Genomic DNA, 26,740 nt, shown 5'->3' on the forward strand with positions numbered 1-26,740 from the left:
TCCCATGGTGCTGGTGCAATCTTCAGATTCCAAACTCTGCTATATGAAGTGCAACATGCTTACCCATCACTTGTCCGTAGCTGTCAAGAAACACTGACAACATAGGTATATGCATATTATCTCTCCTTTTTTAACCAGCAGACAATACCATCCATGTTACAATGGAATACTTATAAGGTATAAGATAGCATCTTATTCATGGCATGTGTAATGCAATAGCCTACTGCAACGTAGAGCCCTTCTGAATCAATGTCACTTGTAGTATGAGGAAAGAATAGCTTTAATAATAGCTTTTGAACATCAGTGCAATATATTAATTACTGTAATACTACACAAAAATAAAGTACATAATTAAATGAAAACATATGTGATTTTAAAATATGTGCTATTCATTACATGAAATAGCTGAAGTTGGAAAATATTCAATAGAAGTCCTTTTAGAAACACTCATTTTTCCTGAACATTTTCTTAGCTGAAAAAATGAAAGGATAAAGTGCTCCTCTGTAACAACTGTTATATTTTGAAAGAGAGAAAAACTTGAAATAGATTGCTTCATAATTTGATAAAGTATACATTAACTGTTTTCAATTAATATCTATTTACTGATTTGTTGAAATTATCAAGTGGCTCCTTGCAGTGGGTTTAAATTTTGCTTAATAGTAACATATCTTTAAAAATGCGCAAGTTTTCGTATGAAAATACTCTATACAAATTTGTCAAAGAAGAAATATTATACCTGTTATTTTCTTTCGTTCATTTAAAATGAGATCTAGCAACAAATTCTGCATATTTTTTTCATGTTGTACTTGAATAGTGTGCAATGATTCACAAGTCTCATTACTTCTCTGGTCCCTGTGCTTTAATTAGGTGAACTAATCCATTGATTAAAATAGCATAATACATGGAATTACTTAAATATAGCGGTCTACTTTCAGTAACTTATTTCATATAAAGGAATATTTACAGTCCATCAAAAATACTTTCTCTCATACCAGGACAAGACCTGAAAACATAGGTTGTGCTTGAATTTTATTTTACATAGTATACTCGCTTAGCAATTTAAAAGATGTTTAACATATAATTTAGCATTTTACAGATTTCACATATATTATTATTTTTTTTTACTTAAATTAGGTCTTTAATATTCAGTAGTAATCCAATTTTCAAAGAAAGGTAGTTATCTGTAAATATATATATATTTTTTTTAAAACAAAACTGAAAAAAAAAATTAAAATATGCTGAAGTATTGAAAAAACCTATATTAAGCTTTACAGGAGTGCAAAAAGGAAAACAGTAGTAAAGCAAATTGGTACAAACAATCTATTAGAAAATATAACACGTCTGCAATATTCAGCGTCTTCACTAATTCCACTCTGAGCAAAAATCAATGTGCTGCAATAATTCACGATGCTGACTAGTTGGATACTGTACTTTACATCTGGGACATTCTAGGAAGCTTTCATCAAGAACACTGGAGATCTTGGTAGACGAAACACGGGAAAAAGCTTGGTCTTGTCGGTCATATGCCTGTCTTGTGTAAGAGCTTGGTTCAGAAAGGCGACATTCTTTCAACTGTTTCTATACATCAAAAAAAAAAAAAAAAAAAAAGACAAAGCATTAGAATTCTCTTCCAGATATGCCAATGCGGCTTCCCAAGAATGTTACTATTAAAAACATAAATATAAAAATATTCATGTTTCATTAGTGTCAGGAAAATGAAAATATCTTTCTTTTAGACCTTACTGTAGCCACCACAGATATAGCTTGCTTCTAAAATAGATTAATATTATAAAAATGTGAAAGAGAAGACCACAGTGTGTATATATTATATACATATACACACACACACACACACACACACACACACACACACACATATATATATATAAAAAAATATAAATATTTGTGATAGAGAGAAAAAAGGAACTTGAGTGGCATGAGATAAACTGATTGGTAGGGAAAGCTTTCTTTACAGCGCTCCTTTTAAACTTCCCCTGTTTGTTGTCTGGCAAATCTTGTAATTGATATTTAACTCACTTCCTATTGTCCAAATGACTTGAAATTTTGCACACTTCCTCGCTTTCGATGACAATACATGATCAATAATCAGTTTCACTAATTGATCAATTAATCCATGTTAATTAAGAAATGAAATTTTAATATGAAGAATAGTTAAAGATTTCACCTATAGATGACACTATTAACGGATAGAAATATTAAAGTGTTAAAATATTCATTACAAAATTACACTAAAACAAACCCAAGACTAAAAAGTTGAAATTATATATATGTGTGTGCGCTTTTCAATAAATCAATAAAATCTTAGCAAAAGCGCCCACGCTTTTATTTTACGAGTGATGTATGAGACTTATTTTTTACTTTTTAGTACACTTTTTAACTTAATATAAGTGTGCTTTTTAAAAAAGTATTTTATAAGATATTTTTTTTTTATTGTTTTGGAGGAGTGCTCCGTAACCCAGATAATGGAGTATAAGACAGGACTCCAAGTAAAACACACAAAACTCTGAGTTGTGTTTTCTTATTATGCTGGTCGTCACAATATTATACGAGTTAATTAAATTTTAAAACTAGATTATATTTTGTTTTGTAAATAAATATGACTATTCGTTAATCTACAGAATATCATTTTAAAGTAGCTTTTCTGTTGTCATGGCCTTGGTCCTAACCCCTGACAGATACGATATATTATATAATTCTCAAACTTGTTCAGTACCTACAAATATTGTTTAACACTTAAAACTAAGCTTCAATTTAACTAAAATGTCTCCTAGAAAAAAATTTTACTTGAGGTTGATATTCAAAGGAACCTAAATATTCAAATCTTGTTAGTGGTGTTTAGTGCTAAACAAATGGCTTACCATGGTTTCCAATCTTGTTATTTGTTCTCTTGCTTTACGTAACTCCTGCACAACTGTGTGCAGTTGCTGCTGTAGACTATGTCGATCAAGTTTTTCAGTTTCAAAGTCTTTGGATGATATCTGGATCTAGTAATAGATAAAATATTGTTTACAAGATTAGCTCAAAAATGTCAAAACCAAATGAAAATGTATAATAAACAATAACAATGTGTTAAAGGAATGTATTAACAAAATTTAAAACTTGTAATCATCTTTGACCTGGGTATTAATTTAGGCAGTTTAAAATTATTAACCAATGTTAATAAAATAAAAATTGTAAAATATTTGCATAACTGCATATCTAAAGAAAAGGCTTTCAAACACTCCTAGATCATGAAGTTACAACAATAGTAGAACAGTTTTCCACAGACTAAAATCTTTTAATATACTGCTTTCATTTTCACTGTGCTGGAAGAGTCTCAAATACCTTTGAAGTTTTGTAAAATTTTATTGCGATAGCCAAGTTCCAGTATCCTTATTTTGTTTTTACTCTAATGCTTCTAATTATGATGTACTTTGTGGGAAATTCTAATAACTTAGATATGCGTCTTAAAATGAACTAAGAAGAACCTAAACGTACAAAAACAAACTCATATGAGCAACTTTTGGGTTATTCCAGTCCTTTTCAATAAGAATTTATTTTCATTTCAATCACAATTCTTTATATAAAAAAATCCTAATTAAACACAATACATAACAATTTAATATTGTAGACACAAAGTATTGGAGTTAATATTCATTTTCCACAAGTTGCTGTTTATGTCAAACAGAATTTAAAACACAAGTCCTCTTCAAAATGACAATGAGCCCCATCTTAATGAGGACATCTGGCTTCTTCTGGAAAGCATGAGGGGTACAGGCCTTATTTGAGGAGTGTGTTATAGACCGTCCAACACATAATTTTAATGCACATCTTTTGAGTAAAATAAAAATATCAAGTTTACAGGGGGATATTATAGTCATTGGGGACTTTAACTACCCAGATATTAACTGTGCTAACCTTGAAAACAGCAGAGCACAACAACAGGATGTTTTATAAGTAATCAGTGACTTTTTTTTTTAAACAGAGTACGTTAAAGCACCAAAGTGAAGGGAAACCTATCTAGATCTAGTATTTTGTAATTAGGATAGAATTGAGGGTGTAGAGGTGATTGAACCAATAGGGTCAAGTGACCATAACATAATACAATTCTCTGTGCTTTGGAGGCACATAGATGCAAAGACTAAAACTAAGATAAACTTTGGTAAGACAAATTTTGAGCAGATGAGGCAAAGTCTAAGGAGGACAGACTGGGATAAGCTTTTAAGTATGGAGACAGCTGAGGAGCACTGGAACAGGTTTAAAAACATTTTACATACAGTATAATGCAGGACACATACATACCCAAATTTGGAATTTGTGGGAAATTTAAAACAGTGGCATGTTAATAAAGAGTTGAAAAAGAAGTTGCAAAGGAAAGAACATACGTATAAGGGATATAAAACTACTAACACCAATATAAATCATAAGAAGGATATTACAGAAGCTAAAAAGCAGACACAGAAGAATATAGCAGATAAGGAGAAAGATAACCCAAAGAAATTCTTTCAGTATTTTAGTAGTAAAATAGCAGTCAGAAAAGAGGTGAACTGCATAAAGAATAGTAAATGTGAATTAAAAAAAAAAAGACAGTGAAACAGCAGATGCTCTAAACTCGCATTTTCTGAGGTCTTAAACACGTGAGGAAGTCGATAACCTCCCAGCAGTAAAAGGGACTACTAAGGAGGTACTGAATGATTTAGAAATTGCAGAGGGAGAAGTACTGATTAGATTAAATAGGCTGAAATCAAGCAAATCACCAGGACCAGATAATTACCCTCTAGTCCTTAAGGAGGTTCGTGAGTACACATACCAATCCTTGATACATATTTTTAGGAAGTCACTGCACACTGGGGAAATTCAGGAGGCCTGAAAATAGTAAATAGTACATGTATTCCACTATATAAAAAAATGACTACAATCTAGTAAGCTTAACTTGCATCACAGGTAAATTAATGGAAGGAATTAAGGAAAAGATTGAGCAACACATGGCAGGAACAGGAGTTTTACTGAAAAGTCTGGGTTCAGGAGTATCAAAGAGATATGATCAAAGTGGAACTTATGATACTATTTATCTTGACTTAAGAAGCGTTTGATAAGGTGCCATATGAAAGGTTGGGCATCAAATTAAAAGAAGTGAGAGTTCAGGATGTGTGTAAATGGGTGTAAAATTGGCTCAGACACAGGAAACAGAGCATTATGGTGCGAATAATCTTATCACAATTGGCTGATGTTAAGAGTGATGTTCCCATCAGAGGTGCTAGGGCCGCTGCCGTTTTTAATATGTGTAAATGATTTGGATAGGAACAAAAGTAACAACCTGGTTAAAATTTGCAGATGATACCAAGCTAGGCGGATTAGCAGATAATCTAGAATCTGTTGAATCATTGCAGAAGGACCACAACTTAGTAATAGGTGGCTAATTTTAAATAAATAATTGTGCCACAAGAAGGTGCAGGCACCAATTGGGTATGTGTGTGCACAAGTGCATTTCACTTCGTGGTTAATGGAGGTGATGTCGGGCTGGGCTGCAAACACTTGCAGAGGCAGACAGATCAGTCAGGCACCTCAATGATGCTGTAGATGGAGTGGCTTCTCACACCTGCATCCAATTAAACAGCAATGATAAAAACAGACTGCATGGGACAGAAGGGGTAGCAATCATCGCAGACGAGAATAGGCTGGCCAGAGAGAAAAGTGATCAATGAAGAACAGAAGGCTAAGAAGGAGGAGAGAAGGAAAATAAAAAGAGTATGAACAGAGTGAGAGAAATGTGGTCTATTGCGAGCCTCAGGGCTGTAGGAGCCGGAGGCTGTGGAATGGGTGGCTCCTACTCCTACACTTACCTGGGAGCAGGAGCTGCCCAAAAAGTGGTGTTACCCAAGATGCCGTGGGATTGGTGGCAGGGAATGTAGAGGCTCGGATTGGGAGCCCTATTGAGATCCCTGATCAGTAGGGACCTGGTCCTGGGCTTGGATGGGTAGGCCTGCTGAGGAACCATGGACAGCATCGACCCAGACCTGTGATTTGAAGGTTGACCGAACATGTTGGTGGGCGTCTCCTCCTTCTGCAAGGTCCATACAGGATAAAAGGATGAGATACAGTGGAACCTCGGGTCACGAACATCTCGGACCACGTATAAATCGGGTTATGACCAAAAAGTTTGCCAAACTTTTGCATCTGTTCACGACCACACACTCGGGTGACGAACAAGCCAGTTTCCCTTCCGGTTCGTTAGCGCCAATGATTTCCGCACATGTTCAGTCTCTCACTGTGCATTCCCTGTGCAGTGAGTGAGCGAGCCCAAGCAGAAGAACATTACAGAAGAAGTAAGTAAAAACATTTAGTTTACTATTACACTGTGCATTCTATGGTATACTTAACTATTTTTGTGCTTAAAAATCTTTAAAAAAATATATATTTACATACAGCTCGTCCGGAATGGATTAATTGTATTTACATACAATCCTATGGGGGGAAATTACTTCGGGTCATGACCAAATTGGGTTGCGACCAGAGTTTTGGAACGAATTAAGGTCGTGACCCGAGGTTCCACTGTACTAGGTTTAAAGGGAATCATTGGGGCTCATGGACTATCTGGACTGTCTATGGCTTTTAACCTCATTGCTTTTATGGACTTCTTTATTGGGACTGTTTTTAACCTTCACTGTTTTAATGGATTATATAATGAAGATTCTGTACTTCATAATTTTCACTTTTGTTTTTGGATAGCGTGTAATGAAAGCACTGTTCACCTCTTTGCACCTACCCCTTGCTATGTGTATGTGTCCTCATTGGCCTGGCTCATCTCTGTAAGGTTCTCGACGGTGGTGGGTTCAAGAGGCTCCCGGAAGGAACTGGTAGCATGGAACCTACTCGCACCATCACAGACTTGAAAAGCATATAGGCGTGGGCAGATTTGTGGCAGATGAAATATAATATAGGTAAATGTAAGGTACGACACAGAGAAAGTAAAAATGTAAGATTTGAATACACAATGGGAGGTCTAAAAATTGAAAGTACCCCTTATGAGAAGGATTTAGGAGTTGTACTTAAGTCAAACTAAGGCTCATAAAAACATTTTAACTATTTTAGAAAAAATTCATGTTAACTACCATATTGACTTTAAGATTCATACCCTCACTTACAAACCACTTCAACTTCTGGCCTTCTCATGGAAGACGTACGGACTGAAGGGACAACAAGAAGTCAGGCTTTTAGTTATGCCACTCCTCAGCTCTGGAACTCCCTCCCATGTTATATTTGAACTCCAGGTTAAATTTCTTTAACTCTTTCTGGGCGAATGTCGACTTTTGTTGAAATTCAGGGGTACAGGACAGTGATCAGCTGTGAACTGTGACAAAACCCTCTTTAATGTTAGCTTTATTAATATTACTGAGACTTCCAGCGCGTGCATGAGTAGCGAAGAGCAAACAACCCCTCAAATGGCATTGACATCTGGTGAAATACCAAAAACAAAATACTCTGGATGACGTTTTACGTATCATATCACTCAGTCGGACTAGGAGTTGTCGGATTTTTACGTAAGTGATCTGGAGATCGCAAACGAAAGTGAAGGACCAGCATAAGCAGATTGTTGTGCAGAACATGTCTGTGTAGCTAATGTACGTACACCAATGTTCACCTGGGAGGACCATCTCTGTACGATGTCAAGAGGTACAAACCAGATTGCATCACACTGCTAGTGCTGTGCGTATTTCTGCTGGTCACTGAGCTGCCCCTGCGCAGCCACTGCTGCCAGGGACACTGAACAGGCGCCAACAGCAGACATTGCATGCAGCAAAAAATGTTTTATGCAGATTTAGAGTATGTGTGAAAACATTGCTGTGTTTTTCAGAAAACTGGAAAAAAAAAAAAATATTCAGCCCTCAAAGAGTTAAAAAAGAAAAAAAAATCTTAAAATTCACCTTTTCAAATATGCCTTCTCAGTGGTACAGAGTTTATCTTTCTAAAAATTGTTCTGATTATTTGTTGCATTATTGTACTTAATAGATGTTTATTTGCTTAAACGTACCATTTTATGGTTTTATCTTATAATATGCCCTTGAATGTCTTAAAAGATGCAATTATATAAGATGTTTTATGATTGTGTGCTCCTCCATATAAAAACACTAAAGGATGCCAATTAAACAAGTACTTTGATGGAAGAAGCAGAAATAATACAAACACTCTGACATTGTGTATATCTGGCATGCTAAAAGATATTTTAAATAGAGACTTTCAGATTTAGAGTCATATGCACTGGATTTCTGAGAAAGAATCGATCAATCACTACTTCAAATGATGACTGATGTGCAATTCTCACTTGCATGGGCTAAAGTAACTGGATCACTCTGCCTTTAACTTTTTTATATTTTAATCCAGCAATTCTACTGAATACTTCTACTTATTCAACACCCATTGTAAGCTATTGGTTATTGATTAGCTGTTCGTTTGAAAATGTTTGTACACACTATAAGATGCATTCCATGCCTCTCAGGATCTAGTATATTCAGGTGTAGAGACTTTGGGTGAATGACGAAATGTCAGTTTCACTGGTTGCATGACAATCCATAGAAGCTAACAAACTACATTACATTGAACATTTCTAGTGTCTAATGTTTGATGTTGGCAATATTGACAAATTACACAAAATAACAAAATTTGCAGTTCTGTATACTAGGGATGGTTCATTACCATGCACCGATATAAAATTTTAAGTTGTTGCAATATGTTTATGCAAATGTTAATTACCAGTAAACTATTACTACTATTTCAGGTCAAGTGCAGGTTGAATTATTTTCAGTTTCATTAGAATAAAACTAATTTTACTAACAAGTTGTATTGCACCTCAGCTTAGTTCTAACCACTTTTGCCATACTTTGTGATGGTATTGACAAATACTAACAGAAGAGATACAGCAAAAAATATAACTTTTAAATAAGTATGCAATGCTAAACTGTAACAGAACATAAAAAGAAACATTCTAAAATGCAGACTTGCAAGGCTATAGCTTAAAAATATTTGTAAGATTAGGAAGGGTACCTGTTGCTCTAAGGCAGCAATCCTCTTTTGCTCCTCCTGCTGGCATAACAGTGATTTCTGGAGAAGGCTAACCTATAAAACAGGAATTGGTTCCAAAAATAGTTATTCTTATTATTTTTACTAAAATCTAATTATTAGCAACATTCGATTGCTGCCTTCAAGTCTGAATATTCACACACAAAAATCCTTAAAAATCATTACTCTATAGAAAGCCTTAATCTATATCATTAATTTCAAGCAAATCTTGAAGAGAAGAATGAGATGGTGACTGTAAGTAGCAAAAACGAGTCTGGAGAGTCAACAATGTCACATATATGCAAGAATCCCCAGTTCTGTAGGAACCAAGTCAGTTTTGGTATGCTATAAGAATGTGTCGTAGTCATTTCATATAGCAGGTGTACCAGGAACGGCAGAGTTAGAGGAAAAAGTGATTGAGACTCTGAACAGATAGCATGGGTTAAAGCTCTTAGTTGGCCAGGAACAAGAAAAAATGTATATAGCACATTTTCATACATGAAATGAAGCTCAAAGGGCTTTAGTAAAACCTATAGAACATTTATTTAGAACTGTTGTAGAGAAAAGCCAAGCAAAATGACACCTTTTATTGGCTAACTAGAAAGATTACAATATGCAAGCTTTCGAGGCAACTCAGGCCCCTTCTTCAGGCAAGATGTGCATCTTGCCTGAAGAAGGGGCCTGAGTTGCCTCGAAAGCTTGCATATTGTAATCTTTCTAGTTAGCCAATAAAAGGTGTCATTTTGCTTGGCTTTTCTCTACATTCATAATGGCTAACACGGTACAACACCCTAGTACTTTAGAACTGTTGAGAATCATAATGTCCAGCTTAATTAAAAACTCTAGACAGATGGCCAGGGAGGACACGAAAATAAAAACTCCGGTTGAGGGGGCAGTATTGAAGAAAATAAATCTACGGAATCCCAAGGAAAAAAGACCATCCAAACCCCCACCGGACATTCTATAGTCCATGAATGTGTTACCATTAACTGTATACTGTTGTGGAGCTCTCTGGAATACTAGAGTATCTTAGAGGTATTGGATTTGCACATACAATATTCATGTATTGTTTTGCAGTTCTACCTGTATGTCCCACAAAGAGAGAAACATTGCACTTCAGTTTAAAAAGAGTCAATGTGGTACCAGAACAAGACTCGGCTATCCTGTAGCACCACAAAACAAAAGAGTTAAAGAAAAATTTAGTAAAAATGTGTAAGGAACATTAGAACAATTCCTTGTCTAATTTTGAAAGTATGAGATCAAGAAAGGAGGATGAAAATTTTGATGAGGTAATTAAAGAGACTACTTCCGAGTCAGCAATGGGAGGCTAGTAATCCCTCTCCATATAACGTAGAAGGCTCAGAGAGATAGAGAGAGAGATTGCAATGTAGCAGCATGGATTTTATCCATCTTGGTGCTAAAAATAAAAAGTTAAATTTCATACAGCTAAATACAGAAACATTATCTAGAACCAGCTGAGAAGAAGTTAGCTAAGCAATTGTGTTAAAAAGGAATATCAGATTATTTTATTATCCTCAATCAAGCAACTAAAATATTCTGTTCTAGCCAGTGAAAGCTCACATTAACAGCTATAAAGATCTTCAGAAATTTTCTTTTCAGGCATTTTTAAAAACTTCTGATCAATTCAGACACTACCTACCTTCCATTTTACAATCATTTCGCTTCAGAGTAAGTGTGTAGTTATTATGCCATTTAGTTGACTTAGTTGCACCCTTGAGACAAAGAACTTGCCAAGATCTAAGTCTAATGTAACACTGAATAAATGTTTTCAGTCATAGTATCCAAATCTCTACTCACCAACTCAAGAATCAATGCAAATTCACATCATAGGGAGTCTTTTCCCAATTCTGTAGGATTATTAAAACTGCCAACCAGCACAAACTTTTTTGTATTATATTTTGTACATTAGAATAGGAACCTGCAAGCTAATAAATTAAAATAAAATACATATGCAGATTGGGGCCACAATGAAACTGACCTAACATTCATAACCAGAATTTCAAAAGATGAAATATTATATCCATGCCTCTGGTCAAAAATAGCAACAATAAAACCACCATGACCACAACCATGGGGATTATGTTTGTACTTAAAACCAGGAGAAGTGGCTTTGTTTAACACACTGTACTTATCATGCCAGATCCAGGATTCAGTCAGACAGAGGATACTGAAACATTGCCTTAGAAATTCTTATATCCTTACTCTGAGGAGTGTTTTTTTTTTTTTTCGGTCTGGAATGTTTCTTGGTCACTATGCAAGGTCTCCCTGAAAATACACTAACTGGAGAAACTTTCAGAAAAAGATGTATTTATTTTGAAAGCATGTGTTACACTTCAACTGCACGCAGGTGTACTTCAATAATGAAATTATTCAACATAACCAAAAGAGAGGATTTTATTAGAAATAAGTTAGGTGTTTTCAAGAAAAGACATGAACCCCAATTACCAATAATTTAAAATACGAGAAAAAAAAAAGAACATAAATTTAGAAAAAAAAAAGTCTGGACACCGGTCACAACATTAGTATGTTGTTTTGGTAAGTGGCTACCACTGCTCGATTCTTAATTGATCGATTAAGTGCAGAAACAGGAAAAAGAAGAAATAAGACTAACAGTGGAGCCCTATTATACAAGGCCTATAATAATTTTGTTTCCATAACTTTATGGTTGTATTTTTCAGACATCAGAAATTGTAAAATTAGAACATAACATATACAGTATGTAGTCTATATTTTGAAATTTAAAAAGCTATAGTAGGTTCTTTTCCACAAGATTGCAAGTCACTGGGAGCGTGACACAGAAACATGAGTAAGAAGTACATGAAGTAAGCATATATTATTCTTTTTCATGGCATCAGAGAATGGTGATGTGTTGCATGCCGGTTGAACTGCTTTATGGAGTAGAAAAATGTGTCATGCCCCCCACTCCAAAAAAAAGTGCAACTACATTCTTCTCATACCAGTTCTACTAGTCAAACTAATACAGCACTCCCACTTAGGGGGAGGTGCTAGTAATTTCCTTCATTCATTCATTTTCCACTGTATCTAAAGCCAGATAGCAGCAAATACTTGTAACCTTTCAATATAAAAAGACAGGGGAAGGGATATAGTGAAAAATTATTCCAGTACTGGAACTATCAGCAAGAGAGCTATTTTGTAAAGATGCCAGAGCACAATTTGACCAAAAAGCAGTTCTGAAATCAAATTACTGCATTCCAAAAGTGGTGAAAGAATTTGCTGTGAAATTAACTGACTCGTAGAGCTTTCGTGGTTATGTTACATAATATTTTACAAATCAGCTACTGAAGTAAAATAAATACAATAAATCTGAAACCATAGTTTAGAACTATAGAGCTTAGATTACCCACCTTGTATATTAAATTCACACACACTACACAAACACGTCACATAATTTGCAATGCAACATTATGCAAAAAAATTAATTACCTGTAATGAAAGGTCCAACGACTTTTTCCGCTCTTCCTCATAGTTATCTTTGACATTTGCTAGCTCATTTTTCAGCTTATGTGCCTTATCAATCAAACGCTTCTTCTCATCAGCATAAAGTTTATTATTTGCCATTTCTGCCTGTATTTTATGGTTTAGACTCTTTATGTCTTCACATTTTTCATCATATCTTTTTCTTAATTCAGATATTTCCATTTGCAGTTTCATAATGGCCTCATTCTGTACCAATATCTCTTTTCTGGCAACTGATAAAGCTTCACCATGGTTTTCAACAGCAGTCTTTTCTAAAATATAAATTAAAATACAATTCAGTGTTGCCATTACAATATAGCCAACATGCATGTGGAAATTCATCTTTAATTGAATATACTGTATAACATTAAGACAGCTTGTTTTAATTGTATTAAATGAGAAAAATCCTAACAGCATGTTTTACTGTGAATTCCACAAAACATTTAGAGGAACAAAATAGATTAGTACATCTCACATATACATACTCTTTTCTTTCTAAGTATACATCTTATGTTAAGTACATACGGGTGGAAAATATCAAGTTAACAGCTCTGCTCTTGGTCACCTACTTATTTATACCATGTTTTTAATTACCGCTCCAGGAATAAGAACTGAGATCACAATCACTCTCTTCACGCTTAACCTAGGTACAGTAGGGATGACTTTAGTGATATTGCAGACATGCATTCTTAAAGAGTGGTAGAATCTCCAGCCATCTCAAATTTTGGTCAAGATTCCATTTGGTTGCAATGGAAAAAACAGGTTTAGTATCTAAAATCTAAAATATAAAAATAAATGACTCATTTTAACAGCTCTGAGCTAAAGAAATTACCATATGCTTTTGTTGTAAACTCAAATGACTTTTAGAGGAGAGTCTGAAGGTAGTGTGTACTTTTGTAAAGACAAGAATTCTTGTAACAACTGTAGTGGAGGGCACACATGGCCTGGTATTCTGGTCAGGATTGAAGAAGGATCCTTACACAGCTGGGAGGCCAGTGCAATGGAAGGAAAGAGGGAGATGAGCATTGCAGCCTCCCTGGGTTAGGATTCCCACATGGATACCCGCAGGGCATGATGAGACCTGCACTTCTGTGGGGCAGCCTTGCTGGGAGATACCACGAATTATAAACCCTACTCCATTCGACCCAAAAGTGATTCCAATGAACTATGCCCTAGCACTGGAAGTGCTCCCAGGTTATAAATAAAAGAAGCAGCTCGACCTCACCCAGGAGAGTGACAGTTGGGTGTGAAGGATGGACAAAGCTCACCCAAGAAATGTGGAGAAGACAAAAGAGAGAGAGAGAGAGAGAGAGAGAGAGAAAATTGTGTTTGGTTTACGACACTTGTTATTAACAGTAATACCTTGTACAAAGGCATTAAAAGATTTTATGTATACCGGGACTTGTGTCGGGGTGCTACAACACCCCCTAGTGGTCACAGAACACAATCTATTCATCCATCCATCCATTTTCCAACCCGCTGAATCCGAACACAGGGTCACGGGGGTCTGCTGGAGCCAATCCCAGCCAACACAGGGCACAAGGCAGGGAACCAATCCTGGGCAGGGTGCCAACCCACCGCAGGACACACACAAACACACCAAGCACACACTAGGGTCAATTTAGAATCGCCAATCCACCTAACCTGCATGTCTTAGGACTGTGGGAGGAAACCGGAGTGCCCGGAGGAAACCCACGCAGACACGGGGAGAACATGCAAACTCCACGCAGGGAGGACCCGGGAAGCGAACCCGGGTCCCAGGTCTCCCAACTGCGAGGCAGCAGCGCTACCCACTGCGCCACCGTGCCGCCCACAATCTATTCCTATCCATAAATATTCATTGCTACTATGAATACTACAATGCATTGTGTAATATTTAGGGTATAAAAAAAAGTCAGTTGATAATATTAATTTTACAAATTCAATCCAGTAACATTAGAAAGAGAACATTACTAAGATTAAGTAATCAAAATAATAAATCATTTATAATTCAAAATTACACAGTGGCTTAAAAATCATGAATACTGCATTTGGTTTGTAACCGTGCAAAATGTAAACACACTCAGCACTTCAGAATAGGATGCTTATAGAATAATATCAGCCACTAAAATAGAAAAAAGTCAACAAGTATGTTAAGTGTCACAGTGTTTAAAGTTTGAAAGAAAACAGCTGAGTGCTACTAAATTGTAATGGTGGAATTAATTTTACATCACTTAATTTTTTTTTACCTTCTGAATTGGCTTCTTTATTCTGTAGTTGAACAGTGAGACTGGCTGGACTTAACTGCTTCTCCAATTCACAGATCCTTGCCAACAAACCCTTAACATAGGCCTCACGCTGCTGATCATAAACCAACCACTGCTGGTTCTTTTCAAGTGCCTTTCACAATATGGAAAAACAAATTACCAAATAATAAAGGAATTTTTTAAGTTCTGTTTAATTAATGTAAATAATTTACACCAGACATTCTTTTCATTACATTATTTTTTTATTCCAAAACACAGCACATTTCGAAACCACTGGAAACATGAAAACCACAAAAAATGCTCTTACATCTTTTAGCTGCTCTTGAATGACAGTAATTTCACATGGTGTAGGATTAATTCCATTTTGGTCATTCTGAAAAAAGGAAAATGAATGACAAGAAATATTTCAAATAAAAGTCATAGAAGTGCATAAAATATGTATTTTCTAAGCAATAATCCAAGTTTGTATAAAATGCAATACTATTGTAATCCAATGTTATCTTTAATACTGTACAGAACTCATTAACTCATATTTGGCAGACAATTGAACACTTACACTTAACATGTACCAGCATCTTATTTGCTGTACCATCTTATACTGCTTATTTAATATTTATACAGCTGCATTCACCCTTTTTAAATGGCTCCTTATTAGCAATGAGATGCAAATGACAAAGAAGCCAACAGTTCTCCATCTAACTGGTTTCCATTTAAACTTGTATGGATTCATCATGCTTTAGCTGGTTCAATAAAACACTTAAGAGAAAAATATGACAGATTGAAAATGATCCACTTTAGGCTTCAAATATTTTAGGCGATATCCTTGGCAAAGAAAAAAAAAAATCTATGATATAATAACCTAACATTTCAAACTAACAAGCCACAGAATTAAATGAGCTCTGAGATTGGCAAGGACTGGTTTCTAATTAAGCAACTGGGTTTGAAGTAAAACCAGCAGCCACTGTGGCCCTCCATGACCAACACTTCCTGCCTCTGCTTTAAAGCATTCATACAGCAGTGAGTGTGTTTACATGCAACACAAATCTGGGACAAAGTGAGTAACCCGCAGCCAGGTGTTATGTGTGCGTCCCCTTGGCCTGGTCCAGCCACTTGGGTCCTCAGCAATGAGGATCCTGCGAGCTGGATCACCCTTGGGAGATCACTCCACATGGCTGTAGTGCCACAACTGACACTCCCTCACAATGCCTCCATTTGGGACTCCATGAGCAACAGCTCATTCAACACAAACTCAAACCAGCGGTACCCATTGATTCTTCAAAGAAACGCAGTATCAAAAGAGTCCAGTCTTCATCTCAGGTCACTGGATAGTGTCAATGTCTTGCAGCCGTATAGCAAAACAGGAAGCACCAGGACTCTGAAGACTTGGACCTTCATCCTTTGCAACAATATTGAGAGTGTCACACACCCCATTCTAGCAAACCTCATGACCCCCCCCATGTTCTCCCAATCTGTCTACTGACTTCATAGGAAGAGTCAGAGATATGAATGTCACTGCCAAGGTAAGTAAACCTCTCGACAAGATCAACATTCTTTCTGCAGACAGACACACTGCTCGCAAGCCCAGTAACTCAGACAGTCAATGCAAGTACTGAATAGAGTAGGAGCAAGAACACACCCCTGATGACCCCAGAATCAAATGGGAAAAATGCAGAGGTTCTGCCTCCTCTGCACAGCACTAGCAGTACCAGTGTTTAGGCCGGCGAGGATATCCAGGAACTTTGAGGGGATCTTGCGAAGTCTCAAGATGTCCCTCAGGGCAGTTCGATCAACGGAGTCAAATGCTTTATGAAAAATCAACAAAGGCTGCAAAGAAAAACTCTGCCAATATTTGTGTTTGCGCTCCATGAGAAAATGCTGCTACTTTAGATGGCAAATCAGACGTAAATTACATTACTTTTAACACATTACCCTACTGCTCCAGAGATGGAGCTGCGGAGTTTAGCACTTAATGTTCAGCTAATAAGCATACATTTAGCAATTTTTGAAATAGGAAGGAACAATGAGACTGCCTGATCATTTGCCTTAGGAAATTTATATTGTGAACGCTTCTATACCTAGGACTGCAAAATCCTTAATGTAACCTGGTTACTTGCAGAGATAGAGAAACCTACTTAACAGACGTAGCTGAGACCAATAACAAAATTTCTCCTACCAGAATATGGGTTTACATGGCCTTTCAGAAACTAGGTTTCTATGAATAACCAGGTTATTAAAGTAAATGTAAATGCACTAAGTGAGTCAAACATGCATAATGTTTTTGGGTATCAGAAAAAGGGACAATCTTCTGACAAACTCAGCATTTTCTTAAGTCACGTACCTTAGTCATGAGATCAGCAACTGAAGTCATCAAGCTTGACATACCCTCCAACTAGAAGCTGTATAACATTACATCAAATTAAACTCCTGGCTATATCTAAAATCTTTGTGTAATTAGAATTCTTGATTCCAGTTGCTATCTTCGGTTTAACAACATTTTGTGTTAGTCTTGCTTGCACAGTGTTCCGGTTATCTTTATGAGGATGCTCACTGTTGAAAGGGATATACTGTACCATATATTAAAAAGGCTGGCTGATTAATTTATGGTAAGCACAAGTAAACTTGCCTATGACTGTTAAAAATTACATTAAGATTTTTCTGAGGTCTTTAAAAATCAATGTGATTTGTTCCACTGCAGCCATTTAATATCTCAAAACATTAACACACAACAAAGAAAAACTTGAAGTTTAAAGCTTGCTCTTTAGGACCATGTTTATGCTTCAGACTGGGATCAATTTGACAAGGTCTAATGTGTTATAAATAAAGACAATATTCAGTCTAGTTTTTGCATGCCATCTTGTTACAACAAATTTGCGGAAAGCTTCCCAAAACTACTTGCAGTCAACACTGCCATCTACTGAGCAAACATTTTAAACATTAAAGAAATCATAACTGTGCTTTCAAAATTACAGCTGAAATAATAACAACAATAATAATAATAATAATAATAATAATAGTAACAGACAAGAGGAACACTGATCAACTGGTCCTGCGTTGCCCTGGGTTTGCATCTGGCATGGTTCTGCAGTCATTCAGAAATCTGCATTCTACCTTTCTCCATACATCCCAAAAAATGTATGTTTGGCTAAATGGTGATTCCAATTTTAATTTATACAGTTATGCACACGAGTCAGCCCTGTACTGGGCTATCCTTTCATTCTGGATTTTATCCCCGGCCTTGTCCTGACAATTGTGATTCTAAACAGGTTTAAGCTAGTTTGAGAATGTTATAATACATTTAAAAAGAATAATACAAATAATTTACAAGTTTAATTTGCCTATAAAAGGAAAATCTATACACTAGTAGTCTAGCTGAACTATGTACATTGCCTGGTCATGTGAATGATGGTAGACATATCTGATAGAAAAAAAAAGTATTTAGTTTTACAATAGAGGCTTTGATTGCTTATTTATGAACTAATTGCCGTGTATCTGCAGAACATTATTTTCAATACACAGACGTGTGCGCTTTAAGAATTTTAGAGAAATATGTTCATAACCTTGAAATTTTCCACAACCATTTTACATAATTTAAGATACATGTTTTTTTTTTTTTAAAGGAAATAAATTCACACCATAAAAACAAATGTGAATTTACTGTCTGAAAGATCTTTTACTCATATAATAGTTCAATAGAGTAGCCACAAGAACATACTTGCAAATTGCTTTATGTATTGGGTAAAATTGATCTCAATCTTAATGACGATCTATTAGGCTAAATGGCTTAATTTAAAAGGCTGGCCATCTAATTCATTCTGAAAAAGGTAGCAATGTATCTGCCACCTCTTGCTCCCGCCACCAAGGCAACAAGAAACTCATTAGTTTCAAATCTGTTTCTACCAAAGCATACGTAGATGTAAAGTAAGGTACTTCACTTGAAGTCATTAGGGGATGCCAGGTTTTGGGTTGATATTTATAAGTTGTTCATTCAAGGATAGTTCTGTCATAAAGGCCCCCTCCGTTTGACCGACTGTTTATGTATTGTTGCTGTGAAAGTAGCACACTGGCTACAGTTATATGTTTACGAGCAAAGACTAAATGTTTACTTATTTAATATGACCTTTGTTAATGTTAATACTTCATTAAAGCTTGATATTTTTGTTAAATTCGGGTATGTTAACTGGCTCACCACATTAAGTTTCAGATCCATGTGTTGATATTCAAAATAAATAGTGTCATTTTTTTATGAGCAATTACAGTAAGGTACACTATTGATCCATTGCTGCTATCTAGTGAATATCTATAACTATTAATTTAGCATTGTTTCAGCTGGTACAGTATGTATAATTTATGAAAAATCATTTCCACTCTTATGGGAAACCATACCCCTATTGCATGATTACATGCATATAAAAGAAAGGGGTTCTGCATTGTCAGTTGCATCTACAGTATTTGTAAAAGGGTGGTAAAAATAAATTAGAAATTAAAATAAGGCAAATTAATCTGAAAGATTTTTCATGTCTCCTTGTTTTCTGACTGGACACCCATATTGGGTTCAACCTCTGTCTCAGCAGTATACAATTATGAACCATGCCCCCAGAGCAATACCTTCTTTACAGGCCTGTTCTCATCAACAAGTTTTGCTATTAGTATAATAAGAATATAATGTTGTAAATTGCTGGTAAATGTTTTAAAAGTAGTCCAATAACGCAAGACTTTTCTCGATTTTTTACTTCATTGGTGAAACACATTTATGTTACATATACTTTGGAAAAAAAAAAAAAAAGTAAAATTAGCAATTAATGCAGAAATATTAAAATTGAGCTTGAAAGAACCAGAATCTTAATTGAAAATATGAAAGCTCATCCAATTAAGAAAAACCAAAAATTAGCAGCTACAGTGATCATGCATGACAGCAACCATCCATTCATTCTCCAACCTGCTACATCCTAACTACAGGGTCACGGTTGGGGGGGGGGGGGGGGGGGGGGGGGGGGGTCTGCTGGAGCCAATCCCAGCCAACACAGGACGCAAGGCAGGAAACAAACCCCGGGCAGGGCGCCAGCCCACCGAATGGCGCACACACACACCAAGCACACACTAAGGACAATTTAGAATCGCCAATGCACCTAACCTGCATGTCTTTGGACTGTGGGAGGAAACCCATGCAAACATGGGGAGTACATGCAAACTCCACACAGGGAGGACCCGGGAAGCAAACCCAGGTCTCCTAACTGCGAGGCAGCAGCGCTACCACTGTGCCACCCTGCATCACAGAATAACACCAAAAAACATTTAAGTGTCATATTACACTAAATTCTGCTACAGTCATAATTTTATTAAGCTCTCTAAACTGGAAATCAGACTCACCTGAGAAGAGAATTCTTGTTTTGCATTTTTCTGACCAAGATTCTGACATTTTTTTTTCTGATTTTCATTTTCTTCCTTAAGGGCCAGATACAACTGCTCTCTTCTTTCTAATTCTCTTTTATTTTCCTCTATCTGGACCCGTAACCTGGTTACTTCATCACTACTTTGTTGTTTAAGTTGTTGCCTAAATGTTAATATTTCCTTTTCCTTAGAAGCAAGTTGCTGAATATTTTTCTCATTTAATTTCTCAAGACTGTAAATTTTCTGGGGTTAGAGAAAACAAAAAAGAAAAAAACTCACATTATACAACACAAAAAATTTACACAAATACATATTTGCCAGTAGCAAGTGTTATAAATTTTATCTCATTGCTGATAATATAATCTTAAATATTAAAATGTTAAACTGTCATTACATTAAAACTGAAAAGCTAGTAATCACAGATTAAAGTGCTGAACATTAACTTATTATCATTATCCTTTAAAAACTGTAACATTCGCTGTTCATAAGTTGTTAATTAAATTGTTCATTATAAGTTCTCTCTCTTCATATTAACCAATATCTAAGATGATACATTTACTAAAGTGTATAAGTAATGCAACTCAGGATCAAACACTGGAGGGAGATTAGTACATTTTAGGACAACTGCACTAAGTAATATGTAAATACTACGCCACATCCATATGTAATGTGTCTTTAATAGAATATAGGACTTAAGCATTAATTCAAGAGCATTAAAAACTGCATCATCAGAAAACCCCATGATAAATAAATAAAGTAAAAATTTAATTTATAATCCGCCTATCTCAGACAAAAAAGTCAAAGTACGGAAAAGTAAAACACAATAAAATGAACTATCAAAACAACTTAAAATACAAGAACAATATAAAAGTCAACCACAGACAACCAAGTTATTTAAATGCCTGTTTGAATATATGTGTCTTAAGTTGATACTTAAACAATTCAATAGATTCTGCTGATCAATGTCAGTGGAAGACTGTTCCATAACCTTGGAGCAATGGATTGGAATGTGCAGTCCCCATGCGTCTTTAATCTGGTATGAGGAACCGAAACTAGATCTAAGTGAGCATATCTCAGAACATGGTCCAAAGAGTAGTGCTGAAGGAGGTTTGTGATATTTTGAGGAGTGTGACCATGCAGAGCTCTGTAAGCGACTACCAGCATTCTAAACTGCATCCTAAATTTCACTGGGATCCAATGTAGAGAGAATAAAATTATGGAGATGTGGTTTTATCGATGTAAATATGTTAAAAGCATGGCAGTTGCATTTTGAACAGCCTGAAGATGAGACAAACCAGTATTACAGTAGGTGCAGAAATTGAGACATAAATAAAGACACTGAGGAAAAAGTAAAGCACTAAAAGTCTTTGAAATACCTCTAAGAGTTGTTTTCGTTCCAAATTATTTAAGTTGCTTTTGCCTTGTGTAAGGTCATCCAGAGTTTTCTTTAGGGTAGCATTTTCACTCCTGAGCTTTTCAAGATCTTGCTCTGATTTGGAGTTACCCAACTTTAGACCCAATTTGGAAACAATATTCTTAGATGCCATTTCAGGTATGTTTCTTTGATATGTATTTAAAAAAAAATAAATAAATAAATAAATAAAAAAATAAACTAAAATTACAAATGCTAAAATAACTTTAATAAAATAATATATCATACAAATACAGTGCATTTTCCAACACAAAAAAATTCCATAAGGGACAGATGAATCAGATATAACAAGTAAAATTTGTTGTACATGTATCAAGTGAAGGAATGCTTTTAAAAGAAAATTATAATCTGTAATTAGCAGAAAGCTCCCTAGATATTTATTTTTTTATTTTTATTTTCTTAGCCTCTAACTCATACTCATTGGATGTCTAAATTTAATATGCATATCAAAGGCTTTCAGAATATTAATACACTCTCATTCTCTGTAGTTTCTTTTCCTAGTTATCCCACACAGTCGTCAATGAACATTTTAACACAATTGCATTTCTTAACTGTTAACTTGACAAGTACTTTTAAAATACAATGAATTATAAGCGAGTTATACTATCAAAACTTAGTAAAAATAAAATATAGAGCTCAGTTGTTCCACAAAATAAGGTAGTCTTTTTTAGATAATTACTTCTTTTTCAATACCATGGCAATATTAAACCTTTCTCTTTTGATCATTGCTTTCTAGTTGGTTACTTACTAATGGGATAGTTGAGGAGAATATTATAATTCATACAATACCATAGTGGCTGGTTGACCTATTATTGAAGAAGGTCCACAAAAAAACAACTCAGGCTTACACTTTCCAACAGTCCCTTCAAAAATCCAGGTATTTTGAACCTTGTTTTCTTAGATTGCTTCTTTATGTTCTATTTTTAGAATACTGTTTGGGGGGGGGGGGGGGGGGGGGAGTCTCCAAAAGGCATCCTTAATCATACTTGAAAATCTGTCAGTAGCACATCCATATTTCCACTGGCAATGTATTTCTATACAGCAAAAATGTGTTTTCTGTAGACATTAATACTATTTTGCACAAGTCATTACCAGTTATCCTAATCCTCATGGCAGTACTCTGCCTCCTACGTAAAGGTTACTATAACTTTTACAGTCAAAATTTTTACTGACATATGTGAAAATGAGTTTGTAATTTTCTAAGCATTTAGTCAAATAAATAAATTAATGAACTAATAATAAGTACTGCCAAAGAACTACAATCACTAACAAAGTCTGTAGCTTTGAGTTTTGGGAAGCTAGCGACTACAAAGTACTACATCTGCACGATTCGCTCAAGATAGGGAAGTAATGAGGATACCTGGACTTCTTTCAATAATGTCCAAGTATCACAAATACCAGATAATAACACCACTACTACCTTTGTGAAAAAATGCACAATGCATATTTATTTAACATATGCTTGCCTTCAAGGATCCACAGGTATATTCTCTGCTTTGAAATGGGCCGAGTAAATTTCAATGCTTTCCCGCCCACCACAATTGTTTTCACAAGTACTATGCAATACATACAGACACATAATTATTGAAACTCAATGTCAAGAAGCACATTCTGAACTTTACATTTATCTGTGGATTCCTTAAATGCTTTAATTTGAACTCCCTTAAAGCATTCTGTGTTATGTGCAGTGAATGGAGACCATTTAGAAGATTCATAGGCTTTATGGCTTGGTGCTGCCCGAGGATTTTGCTTTTAATTGTTTCTTTGTAAATTTGCTGCTTCAGTATATGCCACAAGTTTGTGGATATTTTTGATAAAGAAAATTCTTGCATAAGAGCATTATAGACATTTTATATTAACAAGGAGAGAATATCTAAAACAAGATTCAAGTGGCACAAATTCAGTCTGCAATTACATTTACAGTACATCGATACCAGCTTCGACCACCAAATCAGAAGCCAGTGAGACCACTATTAAAAGGGATTTGGTAGAATTCCTTCACCACTGGGGTAATAGAAAACATTCTGTCATCTTGGATAAGCCTGCAAGTCCCATATTTTTACTCATGCACTTCTTACATTTTCAAGTTCAAGATTATTGTAATGCTTAATGTCTAATTTTGATTAGATAACAGTCATAATTGTAAGGGGTCTGATTAGGAAAACATGAAAAAAATTCCTCCCTACCCTCTGCATGACCAAACAACTAATAAGGCTTAGATATTGCTTTTTGTATTTGATCCCTCAGATGCTCATTGAGTTGAGGAATATGTTAAGAAATTCCAGATGGTACCATGACACAGTTCAGGTAGAAAAAAAATTCTTCAACCATCTATTTTTCAATACATAATAAATTCAGAAGACATTTATCCATACATACAGTAAATATATTTAGTTAAGGCTTCTTAATGTTTTTTAATGTGACTACTTAAGGTGCTGATACAAAATTTTTGCTACCACCTTTAGGCTCCATCAGGAAATTTTATTTTTTCTGAAAAATGTGTCACATGAATGTTGTTTACCTATAGTTGTTAATTTATTTTAGTCATGAAAGATAAAATATAGGTGAGAGCAAGTAAATTGCTCCAGAATACATGAGCATAAACTATACATATTCTGCACATGCTACATAGATAACACAATTAATCTGGTCCTAAATACACCAGTGTCAATAAATACCAAGCAACTCAATAGCTCTGTACCAACGTGGGGACCTAATCCAGGACTTAAATAATTCTCAAATGTATTTGAGAATTAAGGGAAATTGCATTTAGGACAGGAGTCGGAATGCACTTCTTTACTCAAATAGATGTGGAAATCAAGAACAAAGTACCAAGACATGTATTTGAAGCAGAAAAGTTGACAACCATTTTAGAAGTATATGAATGGGATACTGGGATATCTTAGGTATTAGCCAAACAAACGAGCCTGATGGTCTTAATAACCTTCGATTTCCCTAAATTTCTTACGCTCTTATGTTCCTTAAGATGGAGGTGGAAAAAAAAAAAAACGCACTGGTACACACTTTTTTTTTTTTTTTTTTTTAAGATTACTTAAAGACCTTGCTACTTGAAAAGAAAAACTGCTACCACTAAGCTAGGGCTGTAATAATTAATAGATGTCATCAGTAATTATCAGTGATGAAAACAGTTTCCAATAATTTTTGCTATTAATTAGTTGCTTTGTTAAGTATAATGTATGTGACTTCATCGACCAACAGTAATGTTAATTTCAGAATGTAAATACCACATTGTGTCGAAAACTAAAGAACTCAAAAGTCTGGAGACACTTCAGCTTCACGTCTTCTAAGAAATCCTTGTAATGCAACTTGTGCAAAAATAATCTCACTTACTACAGTAGCAGAACTGTGAGTATCTAAGAAGAAAACCTCAAAGTAATGGTGATCCACCTTATTCACACTTGGGAAAAATCCAGCACAATTCTCAATTTCATTTTCTTTTTCATTCTCATTCATTCTTTCAGCTCAAAACTTTGCATTTTTAAAATATCCAATTAATTGAAATAACCAGCAAAATAATCAGTCAGTAAAAAAAGTTATTAAAGGCACTTATAAGTCGACATAAAATACCCAGTTTCTCCGTGCAGGTGTTTTTAAGATCCTTGGGCATCAGTGAACTACTTTGTCAAAAGCCCACTCATGTTTAAGATTTCCACTCCGAGACGGTCTCTTTCAATGACAAAATTGAAATGTGGGCTTCATCATCATCTTGTTCTGTACCAGGCCTGCATCTTTATTTTCCATTCCAGCCATTTATACTTGAACTCCCTTGTATTTGCTATTCTTTGCAATGTGTTCATTTCGTCATAGTTTTATGATAAAGAAAACTTTTCAAAGATGCGCCTATACTATGTTTTAGTACCTATTAATTCAGGGTGTAATTCTCTTCTAGCAGTTGTGTTCTACTTTTAATTTTTGGGAAAATCTCGAGAATATGCCCCACTCCAACTCTTTGTGAGGCTTATTTTCTCACCACGATAGCAGGTGGGGGAGTAGCCTCCTCATCGGCTCCTTTGAAAAACATACCTTTCTCAGCTATTAACTTTCCATCTGTACTAAGTAAGTTAGTCTTAAATGAATCTATGTTCACCTTTCTATTTAAAACAAACATCTGAAGCACATTTGCTAATAATAGTCGCTGCCTAATTTTTTGAAACACCCCGTGATGCTTATCTCGGTAAAACGTTCAAGCAATACACAATAAGCGCTCTTCCATCTTCTGATCTTTACAATAACATCATCAACAACAACAACAGGTTCTCTAGACACTTTCATTTGCATCTGAACCTTCGAATTAATGGCACGGATTCCCCCCCCCCCCCAAACCATATTAAAAAGTAATGCCGAACACTAAAGACAACACTTAACGTTGTTTTTGGAACCCAAAGATGATAAAGAAGTACAGATTTTAGTTTCAGCACCGCAAAAATTAGCTATTTAACCCGCACAAAGAAACGAAAGTAGCACTTGTTAAGGCAGGAATTCAGTAAACGTCAGTCGTTACTATTAATTGCTTAATTAAAGAAAACCTGAAATTGAGTTAAAGGAACTAAAAACTGAAGCTGCGGTTGACAAAAAAAGTCAATAATGCAAAAAACAAATGCAAATAACTGAATCGTGACGAAAAATCACTAGCGCTTGACATTTTGTCAATAAGGAAGCTATCAAAAAATACTCCGCTTTCTTCAAATGAAATAATCATCACTTCTAACAGATAACAACGCATTTATTAATGACAAGTTCACAAAGGTGACTATTCTTACCCTCACTTGGTTTGTTAAGAAGTTTGACAAAGGACATGCCAATAGAATCACAACGGCGCTGTTTCTCCTCTGACACCGCGTTCAGCCAGTTTTGAATACGGCGGTCTCCTGTCGTCACTTCCGGTATTCGGGCGTCTCCTCTGCAAAATATCCGGTTACGTACAGTCAGTCAAGATGCTTTCCAAAACGATTTTAAACAGACTATTGTATTATGTGTACAACACATTAATTCACGACGCTACGGGTGATTAATCTAAGTTTACTAGTTTGTTTAAATTGCCGTTATATTATCGTCGCGAGGTATGGGTTGTCAGAATAAAGTGCTTCATCTATACAAA

At 35.4% G+C, this 26,740-nt stretch overlaps 1 protein-coding gene across 1 annotated transcript; it reads right to left on the bottom strand.

Moving 5' to 3' along the window:
• Positions 1 to 1,206: 1,206 nt before the first annotated feature.
• On the bottom strand, positions 1,207 to 26,524 carry cep55l (centrosomal protein 55 like). Its single transcript, XM_028795478.2, has 9 exons — positions 26,403 to 26,524; positions 21,566 to 21,749; positions 20,169 to 20,432; positions 15,109 to 15,174; positions 14,784 to 14,934; positions 12,523 to 12,827; positions 9,043 to 9,114; positions 2,880 to 3,005; positions 1,207 to 1,578 (listed from the first exon to the last, which is right to left on the bottom strand). The coding sequence occupies exons 2-9, from the start codon at positions 21,734 to 21,736 to the stop codon at positions 1,363 to 1,365; spliced, it is 1,371 nt and encodes a 456-aa protein (XP_028651311.1). The 5' UTR covers positions 21,737 to 21,749; positions 26,403 to 26,524; the 3' UTR covers positions 1,207 to 1,362.
• Positions 26,525 to 26,740: the final 216 nt, after the last annotated feature.

Source organism: Erpetoichthys calabaricus, chromosome 2 (assembly GCF_900747795.2).
Source record: "Erpetoichthys calabaricus chromosome 2, fErpCal1.3, whole genome shotgun sequence".
Taxonomy (NCBI): domain Eukaryota; kingdom Metazoa; phylum Chordata; class Cladistia; order Polypteriformes; family Polypteridae; genus Erpetoichthys; species Erpetoichthys calabaricus.

What these genes read in the sequence shown, in the direction of transcription:
- cep55l (XM_028795478.2), bottom strand. Translation starts at nt 21,736, where the DNA reads ATGGCATCTAAGAATATTGTTTCCAAATTGGGTCTAAAGTTGGGTAAC. An exon ending in AACGAAAACAACTCTTAGAG is followed by an intron (nt 20,433 to 21,565) that starts GTATTTCAAAGA and finishes CTCTAACCCCAG; the next exon opens with AAAATTTACAGTCTTGAGAA. An exon ending in TTCAAGAGCAGCTAAAAGAT is followed by an intron (nt 14,935 to 15,108) that starts GTAAGAGCATTT and finishes ATATTGTGAAAG; the next exon opens with GCACTTGAAAAGAACCAGCA.